The sequence below is a fragment of the Equus caballus genome, chromosome 1 (assembly GCF_041296265.1).
Source record: "Equus caballus isolate H_3958 breed thoroughbred chromosome 1, TB-T2T, whole genome shotgun sequence".
Classification (NCBI taxonomy): domain Eukaryota; kingdom Metazoa; phylum Chordata; class Mammalia; order Perissodactyla; family Equidae; genus Equus; species Equus caballus.
In genome coordinates, this window is record NC_091684.1 from 33,984,967 (window position 1) to 34,002,270 (window position 17,304).

At 36.7% G+C, this 17,304-nt stretch overlaps 1 protein-coding gene across 16 annotated transcripts in view; it reads right to left on the reverse strand.

The window, feature by feature from the left end:
* The window catches only part of CC2D2B (coiled-coil and C2 domain containing 2B), a 103,030-nt gene that overhangs the window by 55,078 nt on the left and 30,648 nt on the right, over positions 1-17,304 (reverse strand). For 12 of the 16 annotated variants that reach the window (XM_023641842.2, XM_023641837.2, XM_023641813.2 and 9 more), the window contains 4 exons: positions 13,141-13,281; positions 10,416-10,515; positions 10,096-10,214; positions 7,068-7,245 (listed from right to left, as the gene is read on the reverse strand). In XM_023641842.2, coding sequence (XP_023497610.1) covers positions 7,068-7,245; positions 10,096-10,214; positions 10,416-10,515; positions 13,141-13,281 — 538 coding nt within the window. The remainder of the gene's footprint in view (positions 1-7,067; positions 7,246-10,095; positions 10,215-10,415; positions 10,516-13,140; positions 13,282-17,304) is intronic. The other 4 variants (XM_023641863.2, XM_070223696.1, XM_070223701.1 and 1 more) reach the window with 1 other exon arrangement.

Below are 17,304 nucleotides of genomic sequence, written 5' to 3' on the forward strand. Positions count from 1 at the left end.
TTGGTGAAACAGTGATATGTACTCTAAGAGAAGGAAACTAGGGGAGTGAGGAGATGTTACTTGAAAGATAATAAAGAATGTGCCAATCAAAAAGATGATTGATTAACTAAGAACGCAGAGAAAAAGGAAAATCAAAGAGGCAAATACTTCTTCTGGTCATCTAAATGCTGTCACTGTAAGAGTGAATTTAAGCCAACACACTGGTCCCTTTGACAAAGGCATCCCTAATACAGAAAGTTTTGTAGGGGTTATAGCTCACAGACTTAAAGTAAAGTACTCAGTTCTGTTGAAGAAGTTTCTTATTGTAAATCAGTAAATTAGCTAACTAAAAAGAGACAATGAAGTGATTAACATATTCAAATGTTGAGTTGGCTTTCTGATTTTACACATCAGCCTTATGAATTTGTTTAGGGTATGTAGATGCATTCTCAGCAGACTGGCAAATCCAGTTTCTGAGACTGCAGGGCTGGAGGCCAGATCCTGGATAGAAGTAAATGTAAAGGTAGAGAATTCCACTTGGAAAAGTCTCCCAGGAGACAGACTTGTCCCTTGCTGGCAGCTATCAACACTATTGTGTGATTGAGATGGAGTGTCAAGAATGAAAATGGGCATTATAGGTGGAGGAAGTAGAATGTTCAAAAGCTCAAAAGTAGGAAACTACAAGGATATATGGGAAAAAAACAAGCTGTTCAGTTTGGCTAAAGTAAAGAATAGTAAAGAGGAATGGTAAGAAGTGAATTAGCGATAGAGTTTGGAAGATGGTGGCATAGGAGGATCCTGAGCTCACCTCCTCCCATGGACACAACAAGCCTACCTTTACCTGTGGAACAATCTCCTCTGAGAGAGTTCTGGAAAGTGGATGAAAAGAACCTCCATAATAAGGGACAACACAGAGAGGGATAGAAGATGCAGAGATACAGTCCTGCCAAGGGAAAAACACACTTTAGCTGTGGCACTTCACAGGTGGGAGCTCTCTCAAAAGTACAGAGCTTTTTCCAGAGGGAGTGGTGGATTTGAGCTCCACATTAGGTATTCCAGTCCTTAGATCCAGCATAAGAGAGATGAGACCCCAAAATGCCTGGCTTTTAAAACCAATGGAGAAAAAGCCCAGGAAAACTACAGAACTTCAAGGAAAGGCAAACCAGCCCATGCACAGACTAGACCTGGAAACCAGCACAAAAATACCAGATAGCCCAGCCTATCCACATGCCCAAAGCAATAGCAGCCCCACCACAACAGAAAGGCACATGTAACCCACACAGGGACACCCCTGGAGCTTTTGGCATGAGTAATGAGAGGGGAGCATGCTGCTGAGCCACATAAGACATCTCCTAAATAAGGCCACATTTCTGAGATCAGGAAATGTAGCTTATCTCCCTAACACACGGAAAGAAGCACAGAGAATTTGGCAAAATGAGGAGACAAAGGGATATGTTCCAAATAAAAGAACAGGACAAATGCTCAGGAAAAGAACTAAACAAAACAGAGATAAACAATCTACCTGATAAAGAGTACAAAACTAACGGTCATAAGGATACTCACTGAACTCGGGAGAAGAATAGATGAACACAGCGAGAACTTCAACAAAGAATTAGAAAATATAAAAAAACAACCAACATGAGCTGAAGAATACAATAACTGAATTGAAAACTTCACTAGGGGGAACCAAGAGCAGAGCAGATGACACAAAAGAACAGATCAGCAATCTGGATGACAGAGTAGAAGAGATCACCCAAGCTGAACAGAAGAAAGAAAAAATTAAAAAGAACAAGGACAGTTTAAGGGACCTCTGGGACAACATCAAGTGTACTAACATTCACATTATAGGCGTCCCAGAAGGAGAAGTGAGAGACAAAGGCACAGAGAACTTATTTGAAGAAATAACAGCTGAAAACTTCCCTAACCTGGGGGAGGAAGCAGACATCTAGATTGAGGAAACACAGAGAAGACCAAACAAGAGGAACACAAAGAGATCTACTCCAAGACACATTATAATTAAAATTTCAAGAATTAAAGATAAAGAGAGAATCTTAAAAGCTGCGAGAGAAAAGCAATAAGTTATGTACAAGGGAAAGTCCATAAGGCTATCAGCTGATTTTTCAGAAGAAAATTTACAGTCTAGAAGGAGCGGCATGATATATTCAAAGTGCTGAAAGGAAAAAACCTGCAACCAGGAATACTCTACCCGGCAAGGTTATCATTCAGAATAGAAGGAGAGATAAAGAGTTTTCCAGATAAGCAAAAACTAAAGGAGTTCATCCCCCCAAATCGGCCTTACAAGAAATGTTAAAGGGATTTCTTTAAGTGGAAAAGAAAAGGCCACAAATAGAAATTAAAAAATTATCAAAGAAAAAAATATCGCTGAAAAAATATCAAAGAAAAATATATAGTAAAGGTAGTGGACCACCTGTCTATAACGTTAGCACGATGGTCAAAGGACAAAAGCACTAAAGTTACCTAGATTCCTACAATAAGAGGGTAAGGGATACACAAAATTATAAGAGGTAAAATATGATGTCAAAAAAATAAAATGGTGTGGGAGTAAAAGTGTGTAGGGCTTTTAGTATGAAGTCAAACTTAAGAGACCATCGACTTAACACAGATTGCTATACACCTAGGTTATTACATATGAACCTCATGGTAACCACAAAACAGAAACCTATAATAAATACACAAAAAAATAAAGAGAAAGGAACTCAAACATAACACTAAAGAAAATCAAATCACAAGGGAAGAGAGTAAGAGAAGAAGAAAGGAACAGAGAAGAACTACAAATCAACCATTAAAAAGTAACAAAATGGCCATAAGTACATACCTATCAATAATTACTTTAAATGTAAATGGACTAAATGCTCCAATCAAAAGACAAAGAGCAGCTGAATAGATTAAAAAACAAGACCCATATATATGCTGCATACAAGAGATACACTTGAAATCTAAAGACACATGTAGACTGAAAGTGAAGGAATGGAAAAAGATATTCCATGCAATTGGAAATGAAAAGAAAGCTGGGGTAGCAATACTTATATCAGACAAAATAGGCTTTAAAACAAAATCTGTAACAAGAGACAAAGAAGGGCACTGCATAATGATAAAGGGAACAATTCAACAAGAGGATATAATACTTGTGAATATCTATGTACCCTGTTAACACAGGAGCATCTATATACAGAAAGCAAATATTAACAGACATAAAAGGAGAAACTGACAGTAGCACAATAATACTAGGGGACTTTAACACCACACTCACACCAATGGATAGATCATTCAGACAGATGATCATTAAGGAAACACTGGCCTTAAATGACACATGAGACTAGACAGACTTAATAGATATATACAAAACATTCCATCCCTAAACTGCAGAATATACATTCTTTTCAAATGCGCATGGAACATTCCCCAGGACAGATCATGTATCAGGTCACAAAACAAGTCTCAATAAATTTAAAAAGAATGAAATAATAGCAAGCATCTTTTCTGACCACAATGGTATGAAAATAGAAATGAACTACAAGAATACTGGAAAAATCACAAATACATGGAGAGCAAACAAAATACTACTAAACAACTATTGGGTCAATGAAGAAATCAAAGGAGAAATTAAAAAAATACCTAGAGACAAATGAAAATAAAATATATGAAAATCTACGGGACACAGGAAAAGTGGTTAAGAGGGGAGTTTATAGCAATACAGGCCTACCTCAAAAAACAAGAAAAAAAAATCTCAAACAATCTTACATTACACCTAAAGGAACCAGAAAAAGAACAAAGTGCAAAATCAGTAGAAGGAAGGAAAGAATGAAAATCAAAGTGGAAATAAATGAAATAGAGACTAAAAAGACAATAGAGAAGATGAACGAAACTAAGAGCTAAAAAGGTAAACAAAATTGACAAATCCTTAGCTAGACTCACTAAGAAAAAAATAGAGAAGGCTCAAATAAATAAAATTAGAAAAAAAAGAAAAGAAATTACAACAGATACCACAGAAATACAAAGAATTACAAGAGAATACTATGAAAAGCTATACACCAACAAATTTGGATAACTTAGAAGAAATGAATAAATTCTTAGAATTATACAACATTCCAAAACTGAATCAATACAAAATAATCTGAGTACACTCATCACTAGTAAGGAGATTGAAACAGTAATCAAAAACCTCCCAAAAAACAAAAGTGCAGGACCAGGTGGCTTTCCCACTAAATTCCACCAAACAGTCAAAGAAGACTTAATACTTATCCTTCTCAAACTCTTTGAGAAAACTGAAGAGGAGGGGATGCTTCCTAACTCATTTTAAGAGGCCAACATTACCCTGATACCAAACCAGACAAGAACAACACAAAAAAAGAAAATTACAGGGCAATATCACTGATGAACACAAATGCAAAAACTCTCAACAAAATGTTAGCAAATCGAATACAACAATACATTAAAAGGATCATATATCATAATCAAGTGGGATTTATCCCAGGGATGCCAGGATGGTTCAACATCCACAAATCAATTAACGTGACACACCACCTTAACAAAATGAAGAATAAAAATCACATCATCATCTCAAGAGATCAGAGAAAGCATTTGACAAGATTCAGCATCCAGGGGCCAGCCCGCTGGTGCAGCGGTTAAGTTCACATGTTCCACTTTGGCAGCCTGGGGTTCACCAGTCGATTCTGGGTGTGGACCTACATGCTGCTTGTCAAGCCATGCTGTGGCAGGCTTCCCATATATAAAGTAGAGGCAGATGGGCACGGAGGTTAGCTCAGGGCCAGTCTTCCTCAGAAAAAAAAAAAAGATGAGGATTGGTGGCAGATGTTAGCTCAGGGCTAATCTTCCTCAAAAAAAAAAAAAAAGATTCAGCACCCATTTATGATAAAAACTGTCAATACAATGAGTATAGAAGGAAAGTCCCTCAACATAATAAAGGCCACACATGACAAACCACAGTTAACATCATATTCACTTTTTTTGAAGAAGAAGATTAGCCCTGAGCTAACTGCTGCCAATCCTCTTTTTTTTTTTCTGAGGAAGACTGGCCCTGAACTAACATCCATGCCCATCTTCCTCTACTTTATGTATGGGATGCCTACCACAGCATGGCTTTTTGACAAGCAGGGTCATGTCCGCACCCGGGATCCGAACCCACGAACCCCAGGCCGCCAAGAAGCAGAACATGCGAACTTAACCACTGCGCTACCAGGCTGGCCCCTAACATCATATTCAATGGTGAAAAACTGAAAGCTATTCCTATAAGGACAGGAACAAGACAAGGATACTCACTTTTGCCACTCTTATTCAACATAGTATTGGAAGTCCTAGCCAGAACAATTAGGCAACAAAAAGAAATAAAAGGGATCCAAATTGGAAAGGAAGAAGTAAAACTGTCACTATTTGCAGATGACATGATTTTATATATCAAAAACCCTAAAGAATCCACCAAAAAACTATTAGAAATAATAAATTAATTCAGTAAAGTTGCAGGGTAGAAAATCAACATACAAAAATCAGTTGTGTTTCTATACACTAACAATGAAACAGCAGAAAGATAAACCAAGGATACAATCCCATTTACAATCCCAGAAATCACAACAAAAGGAATAAAATATCTAGGAATAAATTTAACCAAGGAGGTGAAAGACCTGTACACTGAAAACTATAAAACGTTGAAAGAAATCAAATAGAAAGAAATGGAAAGATATTCCAAGCTAACATGTGGAAGATAAAACAACAACAACAACAAACACATAGATATAGAGAATAGATTGGTGATTACCCGAGGGGGAAGGCGAGAGTGGGGGAGGGTGAAAGGGTAAAGGGCCACATTTGTACGGTGATGGATGGCAGACTTCTAGTGGTGAACACCATGTAGTCTGTACAGAAGTCAAAATATAATGATGTACACCTGAAATTTATATAACATTATAGACCAATGTTACCTCAATAATTAATAAACAAATAAAATTAGAAATGTAGGTTAGAATCTGTTAGGCTAGGATGTATAGATTTATTTTGCAATTTTTGCAGCTGCTAATGGTGCAATTTATCCATGGATAGATTCCTTTCTTTCCTTGCCTCTTAGTGTGTTAGGATCATGTGCTCAGTGATGGGAAGATGAAGGATTCAAAATACACATTTATCTACTTTGAGGGGGGCAGATTTTAAAGTGGTTGCATTATTATATCACAATTTATTTTAGGTACGATAGTACGAAAGTACAGTCAGTATATTTTTTAAATAGGCATTTCAACAGAGGTACATTTTAAGACGATAGAAACTTGATAGCACAAATGAACAAAATGAATACAGCCTCAGACTGGGGATAGAACAAAATTATTTTAAGCATTGTAAAAATAACTTTGATTTAGATTTGTAATCATAATCCTCTCCCCGCTCCTCAAACTCCACCCCATGCTCACATACACAAATCTTTATTCCCTCATAACTTTTCTGTCAGGTGCAGATGCAAGTTCAACCCCATATTAGCTATTAAGACCTCTTGTCTAGACTTCTTTACTGTCTCTAATTTTTCTCTATCATTCTATTTGCTTCTTCTTTTAGTGCAGGGGTTCTTATGGTGTGGGTCTCTGGACAGGGATCAGGGGTCTGTTGCGTGTTTGTTCTTTCATCCATTCTTAAAGGGATCCAAAATGCAAGAAAAGACAAACAACAAATACAGCAAGAGAGTGAAATCACCAAACCAGGGCTGGGGCAATTTGGAGAAATCATTCGACACTTCTAATAGCTGTACTACTCATTATAGTTTAAACAGCTCTCTTCTACCTCAATACCAAATGAACGGTAACACTGCACATCCATGGTTGGTAGAATTTTAGAAGGAAGGAAACTAAGTATTTAGAGAAACCATAAATCAAATAAATTTGTGCTTATAGTATAAAAGACTATGATGGATTATAAATACATTATTTATAAATATCTTGACTACCCATATAGATTAGTCATCTCTTAATATAAAAGTGATTACTTATCATATATAACAGTAGCTAACAAGAAATTTTAAATTAAGTATGGCATAAAATAAGGTACAGAAGTAAATGACAATGGCATACCTCCAAGCAAATTGTTTCAGGCCAACATATTAACTGAATATTGAAAATTTGCTGAAACATGACTTTAAAATCACACTGTAGGGAAGATACTGAAGTACGAGAAACCTGTTTATCGTTGTACCATATTTTAATAAAATATTTAAGCTTCTGAATTTTGGCTCTCCTCTTTTGTTCATGCCTAAAAATAAATAAACCTTTAAAGGACCCTTGAAAAGCAAAACGGATATAAAATACTGTTCTTTTCAAAACATACCTTAGCATCTTAAAATATGCTCTTTTTAGAGGTCAAATGGTATCTTTAAGCCCAATAACACGTCCCTATACGTGGATAAAAGCCTCTCCTACGCAGTCAAATGTTTTTAAAGAAAGATATTCACTCAAAAATGGAAAGAAACATAAAATCAAGGTACTATAAATCATTCAGCTATTTACTTTACTAAACTATAACTTAAAAAGATTACAGCACTTACCCATAATAAGATGTCTTACGAGAGGAGAAAACTGAGGGACTTAGGAATGGGAGTGGGGGAGCTTGAATCAAGAATTCAAAAATATTCTCTAACTTTTAAAAGACACACACATGCACACATACCATGTTTTCAATAACATCAAGGATGTCGCTCTAAGTCAATAGGATTACTGTGTCCCTTTAAAGGTCTTTGTAAATCCCTTTAGGCTTTAGGTTGTACACCCTTTTTCTCCAGGACATTCTTTCTCTGAACCCAAAGATCAGAGAGGCAAGCCAGAGGTTATTTCCCTGGGGCTTCTAGGAAAACACTTGTTGGGGAATAAATGGATCCCTTGAGTGATGTGAAACTCCTAAAAAGAGTCTTCCATCCATTTACTCATTCGTTCATTCACTCAACCAACATTTAGTGAATATCTTCTGACTGCAAGGCAACTGACCTAATCATGTTTAAGACTTGATCCTCTTTTTCAGAAAGGAGAAGACTGGTTGGAAGATAATCCTTAGGTTGAAACATAAAATCTCCCTCTGTTCTCCATCCTAATCATCCTATGGGCCCAGGATCACCCTGCCCCCATATCAGCCCATCTTCTCTGTGAACTTCTCAGAGTGTTATGGGACACAAGATTATTTACTTTTCCTATCTTCCTGTTAGCCTCTTCTGACCACTCTCCCAATTACCGTTAGAGAAATAGTTTAGTAAAATTTGTCCTTTACGTTTCCCTTTGAAAGTAGTTTTGTTTTGGTTTTTTTGCAGAACTTCAGCCCTGAGCTAACATCTGCCAATTCTCCTCTTTTTGCTGAGGAAGACCAGCCCTGAGCCAACATCCGCGCCCATCCTCCTCCACCTTATAGGTGGGACGTCTGCCACAGCATGGCTTGATGAGCAGTGCCATGTCCACACCCGGGATCCAAACCAGCGGACACCAGGCTGCCAAAGCAGAACATGGGCACATAACCGCTGCGCCACCAGGCCAGCCCCTGAAAGCAGTTTTAATAATGAGCTCATGAACTGATTATGGAAATTCCTTAATTCAGGATTATATTTATCTTCAGGAAATCTTACCTTTTTCTTCACCTGTAAACTCTTTAATTCTTCTTTAATCCCTGTACTCCTTGATTTCTATCCTTGACATCAGTATATTATTCTCTTCCAGAGAATCAATTCTTATGCAATGGGACATTTCAAATGGATAATGACAGCAATGCCACAGAATAGCAACAATTTTGAAAAGATGTAAAGCATCATATTTCCGTTTGCCTTGAGTTCCACTAAGTTTTAGTCTAGCCTCTCCAGCACAAATGTTTTCCTCCTTCTCTTTCTCCTCTTTACTTCCAACTTCCATTTTATGGCTCCTGTTCTCTTGTCCTCATTTAGATGGTCCTTTTATTTTGAGGAAGATTAGCCCTGAGCTAACTACTGCCAACCCTCCTCTTTTTGCTGAAGAAGAGTGGCCCTGAGCTAACATCCGTGCCCATCTTCCTCTACTTTATATGTGGGATGCCTACCATAGCATGGCTTTTGCCAAGCGGTGCCATGTCCGCACCCAGTATCCGACCCAGCGAACCCCGGGCCACCAAGAAGCGGAATGTGTGCACTTAACCACTGCGCCACCGGGCCGGCCCCTAGATGGTCCTTTTTTAACGTGTGTCTTACATAATAAAGTATGTCGGCCCCTTTGTGGAAGTACGTGTAGAACAGGTAAAGCAGAGCTTCATTGCTGCACTTCTCTCGTCAGAGAGAGGGTAGTGATAATTGTGCTTTTGTGTCTGCTACTCTTTATGTTCATGTTAAAATTTAACCATCCATTCATTCATTTAGTGGATATGAATATTTATTAAGTACCCACTTCTAACACTGTGCTAAATGACGTACATTCACAGTACTCAAAGATGAATTGGTATGAAGTGTCTCATGGGAGAGAGATGTTGAAAAGTTGGACCTAGTTCAGTGCTCTAAGTTGCCATTTCTTCTTTAAGGGAGATGAGATCCACAGGCCTGGAGATGGCAGAAATGGGGATCTGTATGATATCTGTTTTTGCACAAATGTCCTGTGAGCAGGGAGAAAACATTACAACTCAAAGAAGTCACAACTGGGAAGGAAAGAAGTTTGTGTCGAAGTAAAAAATTGCCCAGAGGCCCCTCTCAATACAGAATACTTTCTATGAAAGAAAAGGGGTCCCTTAACAAGCAAGAGCAACTGCATTATCTTATTTTTTACAATGGCTTTATATCCCACCTATTGTTATACCTGAACAAAAATTCCTACCATAAAAAAACAAAAACCAATCATCAACCAAACTGGTTTATGTCCCACCTCAGTCATGAATTAGAAGGGTGACCCTGGGCAACTTAACTTTCCATAAGCTTAAAACTCCCATCTCTAAGTCTGAGGATAATACCATAGAGCTATTGTGGCAACTAAATGTGCACATGTATAAAAAAAACTTAGCAAAGTGCCCGGCATATGGTACTCACTCAAGAAATCTAACATTATTACTTAAAACAATCCAATTAAAAGACAATATATAATGAAGAAATAATCCTTTAAAAATGCTTACATCGAACACTTGGAAAAGTTTGTTAATTCTGCAGTGAAAGAAAGTTGTGGCATCAAGGTAATTGGCTTTCTTCTTTCAATATCTGTTTCTTCAAGTTCTGAAGCTAAATATGAGAGGCTCTAGAAACAAAAAAAATAAGTATATAATTTACAACGTAAGTTTATTGCTTAGGATAATTACCCTTAAAATTAAACTTCTATTTCTTACATTTGTCATTTTGTTGGGTAACTGTTACGAATACCAAAATTTCCTATTCTACCAAACAATTTAATATTATAACTAGTTAAGATAAGTTGAATTTTATTTTGCAATATAGATACCTCCTGCTTTTCCCCATTCTTGAAAACTTTTCCTTCCATTTTCTTCTCAGTCTTAGACATTCCTGACAGTTCTTCCTCATCACGTTTATTCATTCTTATCCTAATTAATAATAAATAGAGTTATTTAAAGCAGAAATAATGGAAGTATTTGAGAGTTACTAGAGGTCTTGCCAAAACACACACACGCACACACACATACACACACACATACACACAAACATGTAATCTCTTACAACAAATAATTTTACATCTCAAGGAAATTATCAATATGATAAACTTACATATATATTTTTAAAAACTTCATAAGTTTGTTCTCAGTTTTCACAGATTTCTCCCTACCCAGCAAATTTACCATTAGTGTTTATAGCCCTTTTTAAAGCCATCAAGTAACATTTTCTCTGGTGAGAATAAGTAACCAAGGGGGAAGGAAGATATAAAATTAAGGACACACACCATGTTTCCTCTCATTTTTCTTCCTCCCATGATTTTTATGCTGTGAGAACATGCCATGTATAAGGGCAGGTGACCACGGTGCTATTAAGTGGTAAATCCCAGTTATACTCCTTGGTATTTATGCATAAACAGTAAGCAGTTCAGACATTACTATACTACTGCTAGATACTAGGTAACTCCTATATAGTACTTACTAAGTACATGCCAGGCAATGTTCTGAATACTCTACACATATTAATTCATTTAATACTCACAACAACCCTATGAAGTAGGTATTATTATTATTCCTCTTTTGTTAGTAGTCCAGCAAAATCCCAGTTACCTGGAACACCTTCAGAAAATAATTGATCTGGGACGACTTTTCCTGATAGCTCAGGGCTTTATTCTTTTCAGTAAAAAAATTTGTTTTTTAATTTTAATGTTTTAAAAAGGAGATTCTTTGATAAAATATCATATGCTCTGTTGGGAATATAAAATGGTGCAGCTGCTTTGGAAAACAGCCTAACAGTTCCTCAAAATGTTAAGCCTAGATGTGCCATATGACCCAGCAATTCCGTTCCTAGGTATACACCCTAAAGAAATAAAAACATACGTCCACACATGTGAGAGGTGACGACTAGAATGTAATAAAATGTTAAATTGTGGTGATGGTTACACAACTCTGTGAATATACTAACAACCATCGAACTGTACACTTTAAATGGGTCAACTGTACGGTATGTGAATTCTATCTCATTAAAGCTATTTTAAGAATATCATATGTTTTTTGTCTTCTGAAATAAAATACAGGGAATCTAGTGTAGATATTACACACCTTATGGGCTTGAGATCAGACTACCTGTGTTGAAAACCCAGACCCAATACTGGTCAAATTCAATATGCACAAAACAAAAATACGTGAGGAAAAGGTAATGTAAGCTCTAGGTCCCAGGCTTTCTTGGCATAAGTACTGTCTTCCCTGTAAGTCTGGCTATAGGCTTATTCAGTTAGGGTTCACAAGACGAAGGCTTGTGGTGAAGTCACTAGTGGTTAACTTGACCACGAAACAGAGTTCCCAGGAGCATCTTCAAACATACAGCTTTTCTAGTTGATCAGAACGATACTTTAACTGCTCAAACTAAATGCCCCAATTTAAGGTAGCTGGGGCTAGCCCTGCTGGGGCCAACCTTGTCACTGTCGCTGTGGGATTTAGTTCAGAAGTCCTCTACCAGAAGTAAACTGGAGACACAAACCCAAGCCAAAGTCCACTGGGAAGGTCGAATGTTAAATCTAAGGATGAACAAATGCAAAGGGCCTCACACGAGATTAGAGTACATAGTAGTGAGAAAAAGAGTAGGTGACAAGCAGGCAATATTGGCCCAGAGCTGGTGTTCTGAGGAAGCTTACGGCATCTGTGGCTCTCCTTTTCTGAGGAGAGGTTCTTAACGCATGGGTGTATTGACTGGTTTAAAGGATTAAAGGCAAGACAGAAAGTTTACATGAACTTAGGTGTCTAAGATAAACAAAGTTCCACGCTGGGTTAGGTTTAGAAACTGTCAGAAGGACTTTCTAAACCATTGCAGCAGGAAAAAAATCAAAAGTTAAATATCTTTCTTAATTGCCTGAAATTACACTCATCTTTTACAGTTTTGAAAAACAAAGACCCAGGATAATGGGTTGTGGGGAAGGAACCAGTTATTTCACTGTGAGTTCACAAACAGCTTACATGATTAAGCATAGTTTTTAATCGTAACTATCTCCTCCACTAGACAAGTTTTTATGACTTACACGTTTTACCTAGGAGTATGATTTCTAGGTCTACGTTTAACTTTATAAGAAAGTGCCAAACTGTTTCCAAAGTGGCTTTCCCATGTTGCACTCCCACCAGCAATGAGAGTTCTTATTGATCAGCATCCTTGCCAGCATTTGTTATTGTCTTTGTTTTCTTTCTTGTTTTGTTTTGGATGTTAGCCATTCTAATAGGTGTGTAGTATATCCCATTGTGGTTTTAATTTACATTTATCTATTGACATGACATGATGTTGAGCATCTTTTCATGTGTTCATTTGCCATTCTTCTTTGGCGAAGTGTCTGTTCAAATCTTTTGCCTAGTTTTTAATCGAGTTGTCTTATTAATTTGTAAGAATTGTTTATATATTCAAGATACAAGTCTTTTGTTGACTACATCAAATAGTAGTCTAGCTTCTGGATTTTCTCCCAGTTACTGTGAATTCCCAGTGATTCATGGGTAGTTCCTCAGCAGACCTATAAGAACAAATAGAGAGCCACTCACCTCTGAAACTGTAACTTTATTGGGGTGCTTGTAAACCCTTGCCGTTGTCGAAGGGATTTTATCTGTTTCCAAGTCCGTAACATACTGTGCAGTAGAGAGAAGTCCTTTTCCCTTTCTAAGTCATAGAGCTGTTTTGTATTACTACAATAATTATGGTAGATCAAAAAGATGTTGATGGATTAGCACTACAAGTCATTAAAAATGGCCTGGAAGAATGTATTCCACTAAATCTGCTGGACTTCCCATCTTACGATTTTTTTTCATTTTACCCACATCTTGATATAGAGACTGAAATTCCATTTAGAGATTCACTCTTATATAACTTACAGATTTTTCACTATTCAAAAGTGCTCTGCTAAAATCTATATATTTCCAGGTTTTCTGGACATTCTGTGGTGCACTTATTATACTTTTTTCAGATTAGAAACCATTGCTTAGAACCATTAGAACCATTGCTTCAAATTTAGAGGTACTTTGCCTGATGGGTAGTGTGAGCATATTATTTGTATTTTGAAGTAATGTACTGCTTAAAAAGATGCTTATTGTATTTCATGACGTTGCAAACAAATTATTAGTGTGATACATTACACTGATTGATTTTCTAATGTTAAATCATCCTAGCATTCCTGGAATCATCTCAACTTAGCTATATATATATACATATATATACACACACACACACATATATACGAATATATGTGAATTAACCCACATCATTTTGATGTGGCCCTCTTCATCTCCAGTAAAGCTTTTTGCCTTAAATATTTATTTTATCTTACATTAACATAGCTATGCCAGCTTTATTTTGTTAGAGTTTGTGTGGCATATTTTTTTCACTATTTTTATTCTCTATCTTTCTATATCCTTATGTTCTAGATAAGTCCCTTGTAAATAACATATAATTGGATTTTGTTTTTTTAATTTTAATCCAGTCTATCAATCTAGATAAAAATGGAGCACTTAATCCATTTAGATACATTTAGGTTTAACTCCACCATTTTCTTTTATGCTTTCTACCTGTCACATCTGTTTCTATGTTCCTTTTTCTCTCTTTTCTTGCCTTCTTTTAGACTGGTTGAGTATTTTCTTACTATGCCATTTTCCTCTTCTATTGATTTGGAAACTATATCTTTTTATTCTTTTCCTTTAGAGGTTATAAGGTAAAATCTAAGTCCTTGATTTATCAAAGTCTAACATTAAGCTCTACCTTTACTTTCCTCCCAGTCAATGCAGGTATCTTTAATTACATTTACCTCCTCCATTGTTCACTCCACTCTAGAAGCTTTATATTTTAACTCTCTCTATATTTTTATACCCCAGAAGACATCATTATATCATTGCTCATTAAGAATTATCCACATATTTACTACTTTCTTTGCTCATCAATCCTTCCTGACTTATTTCTGTTTGTAAACTCATGTTCCTTAGAATTTCACATCTTTGGAATATCTCTGAGCTAGGGTTAAAGTTGTGTTCTTCCAGAAAGACTACTTATTGGCTTTGCCAATTGTCTGGTGTCACTACCAACCTGGGGCTATTTTAAGTTAAATTCTAAATCTGAGATTTTAGACCACATAAGTAGTGTAAATTCAGGTCATAAATCTGCATGATTGTGGGCTTGTGATTATGACTTTTCAAAGGAGTATTTTTCCCCTCCTGCCTAGAGTAAAGGTCAAAGACAAGTTCATTTGTTATCCCCTTTACATTCTTCCTTTCATGAGGTTTAACACCCATTATATAGTGATTTCCTATTAGACTTTCCAATTAAGTTAAACTTGGCTTTATCTTCTGTCTCTGGCACTCCATGAAGTCATTTGAATGTTAGCTCCGGATTACTAGTGCTTAACAAATATCCTCAATGTAAAATCTTTAATTTTTAGGATTTCTCCTTTCACTTTGTTTTTGGCTTTTGCAGATTCCTTACCTTCTTGCCATTTCAGCAATATGTCTCTAAAGATAATATTTGTCTTTTACCAGACATTTTTAGTTGTTTTCACTAGAAGGGTCATTCAAGAAATCTAGTCTACCATACTGCTAGAAATAGAAGCCTATTGCCATTCATTTATTTAGTAAGTATTTATTGGGTGCTTACTACTTGCCAGGCACTGTGCTGGCTAAGAGGGGATAAAAAGATAAAAAGACATGCTCTCTGGGTTCAAGAAGCTTACAGACACGTAAATTAATCAATGCAATAAAATGTCATACGTGTTATGATAGAAGCACACGCAAGCTAGAGTGTGGGCATAAATAAGACAATGGCAGACAATAGTAAGGAAAGACTTCATGGAGTATGCGACACTCGATTCAAATCAATAAATACATAACAGATATCTATTATGTTGGAGGAAGTATTTTAGGTGCTGGTAACTAACATCCCAGCAGGGAAAAAGACAGAACAAGTAATTACAAGTGTGATGAATATTATGAAAGGGCAAATACATAAGTGCTATGTGAGTATACAAAGAAAGAAAATTTAATCTAACCTAATGGGCAAGTAAGAGCCTCCCTGAGAAAGTAACATGGAATTAAATAAAATGTGTATGTTGACTAGGTGTTAGGCAGAAAACAATAAAATAACGTTGTAGAAACAAGAGGCATTAAAACAAAGATATACAGATATTAGAAAGCATAGCCCAGGGGCCGACCCGGTGGCGCAGTGGTTAAGTGCGCACGTTCCACTTCGGCGGCCCGGCGTTTGCCGGTTCGGATCCCGGGTGCAGACATGGCGCTGCTTGGCAAGCCATGCTGTGGTAGGCATCCCACATATAAAGTAGAGCAAGATGGGCACAGATGTTAGCTCAGGGCCAGTCTTCCTCAGCAAAAAGAGGAGGATTGGCAGCAGATATTAGCTCAGGGCTAATCTTCTTAAAAAAAAACCCAAAAAAACAAAAACAAAAAAACCCAGAAAGCATAGCCCATTTAAGGCCCTGGACTATAAATTTCCAAGGCAGAGAGCTCCTAACATGAGGCTGGAGAGGTAAGCAGGAGTAAGGTTATGCAGTGCCTTATAGATCAGGCTAAAGCTACTGAATGTTATCTTGAAGGTAATAGGAAGCCACTAATATGGTTTTACCTATTTAGAAAAAATCACTCTGGTTTCAATATGCAGCTTGGGTTAAAGGGAGGTATTTTAGGAGATTATTTGAGTAGTCAGGCTATGGGATAAAGACCTGAAATAAAACAGACTCAGTAGGAACAGTTATGGTTGGATGTGAGGGATGAAAAGAGAGGTAAAGAGAGGGGTCACGAATGACTTGTAGATTTCTTTCCTGGATCAGGTGATTGTGGGTACTCGGTACCTACTAGACAGTTGTTAAAGGTTAAATACATATGTGCCATTCTTAGTTAATTGTATTTCATGTGCATATCTTTTCTAGTAGAAATGGTTTTCAAATGTCCACAAACTACCCTGTGCAGCATTTCAACACCACTCCCCAAATTTTCCTGAATGGAAATCTATTACACTGCCTTTTCTCTGCTTTAATAAAAGCAATAACCACCTCAGTGATCCTCCCATACACATACACACAGACACACACACACATAGTAGTTGCCTCTATTCACCACCATTGGACCCCATCTAAAGCCCACTTTTCTTTTTCCTGCATTAAAGTTTATTCGCTCGATGTTCATTATACCAATGACTGTTCTTTGCCTTAAGTTATAGTTAATCTTATAAATAGTACTAATTTATCATTCTGTAAACACTGATAACTTCTATTCATTCATTCATTCAACTAATATTTATTGAGTACTCAACTATGCACCAGGCCTTGTGCAAGGCACACGTCAACTTTCTCAAATAATATTGTTTGCCCTTAACTAGGTTATTCTAGGAAACCAGTTATTTAAATCAACTGATACCCCTAGTGATTAAAAGTTTGTAGAACCATGTCAAGTCAATGGGTAGGGAGTCAGGGAAATTCTTTAACTATCAAATCACTCTCATTTACAGACAATTGTTATATCTTTGTGCATAGCTGAACTTTCTGCCCAATAATTACCTCTGAGTGAGTTTTCCTATGTTTGGAGATTCCTTGACACATAAATATGTTTTATCTTGGAATTATTTTTCCAGTTATTTCATACTTTCCTAACTTCTCTTCCCAATTAGTCTACAAGCCAATGGTTCCCAACTTGTAGACTATGTTTTTGTTCTTTTAA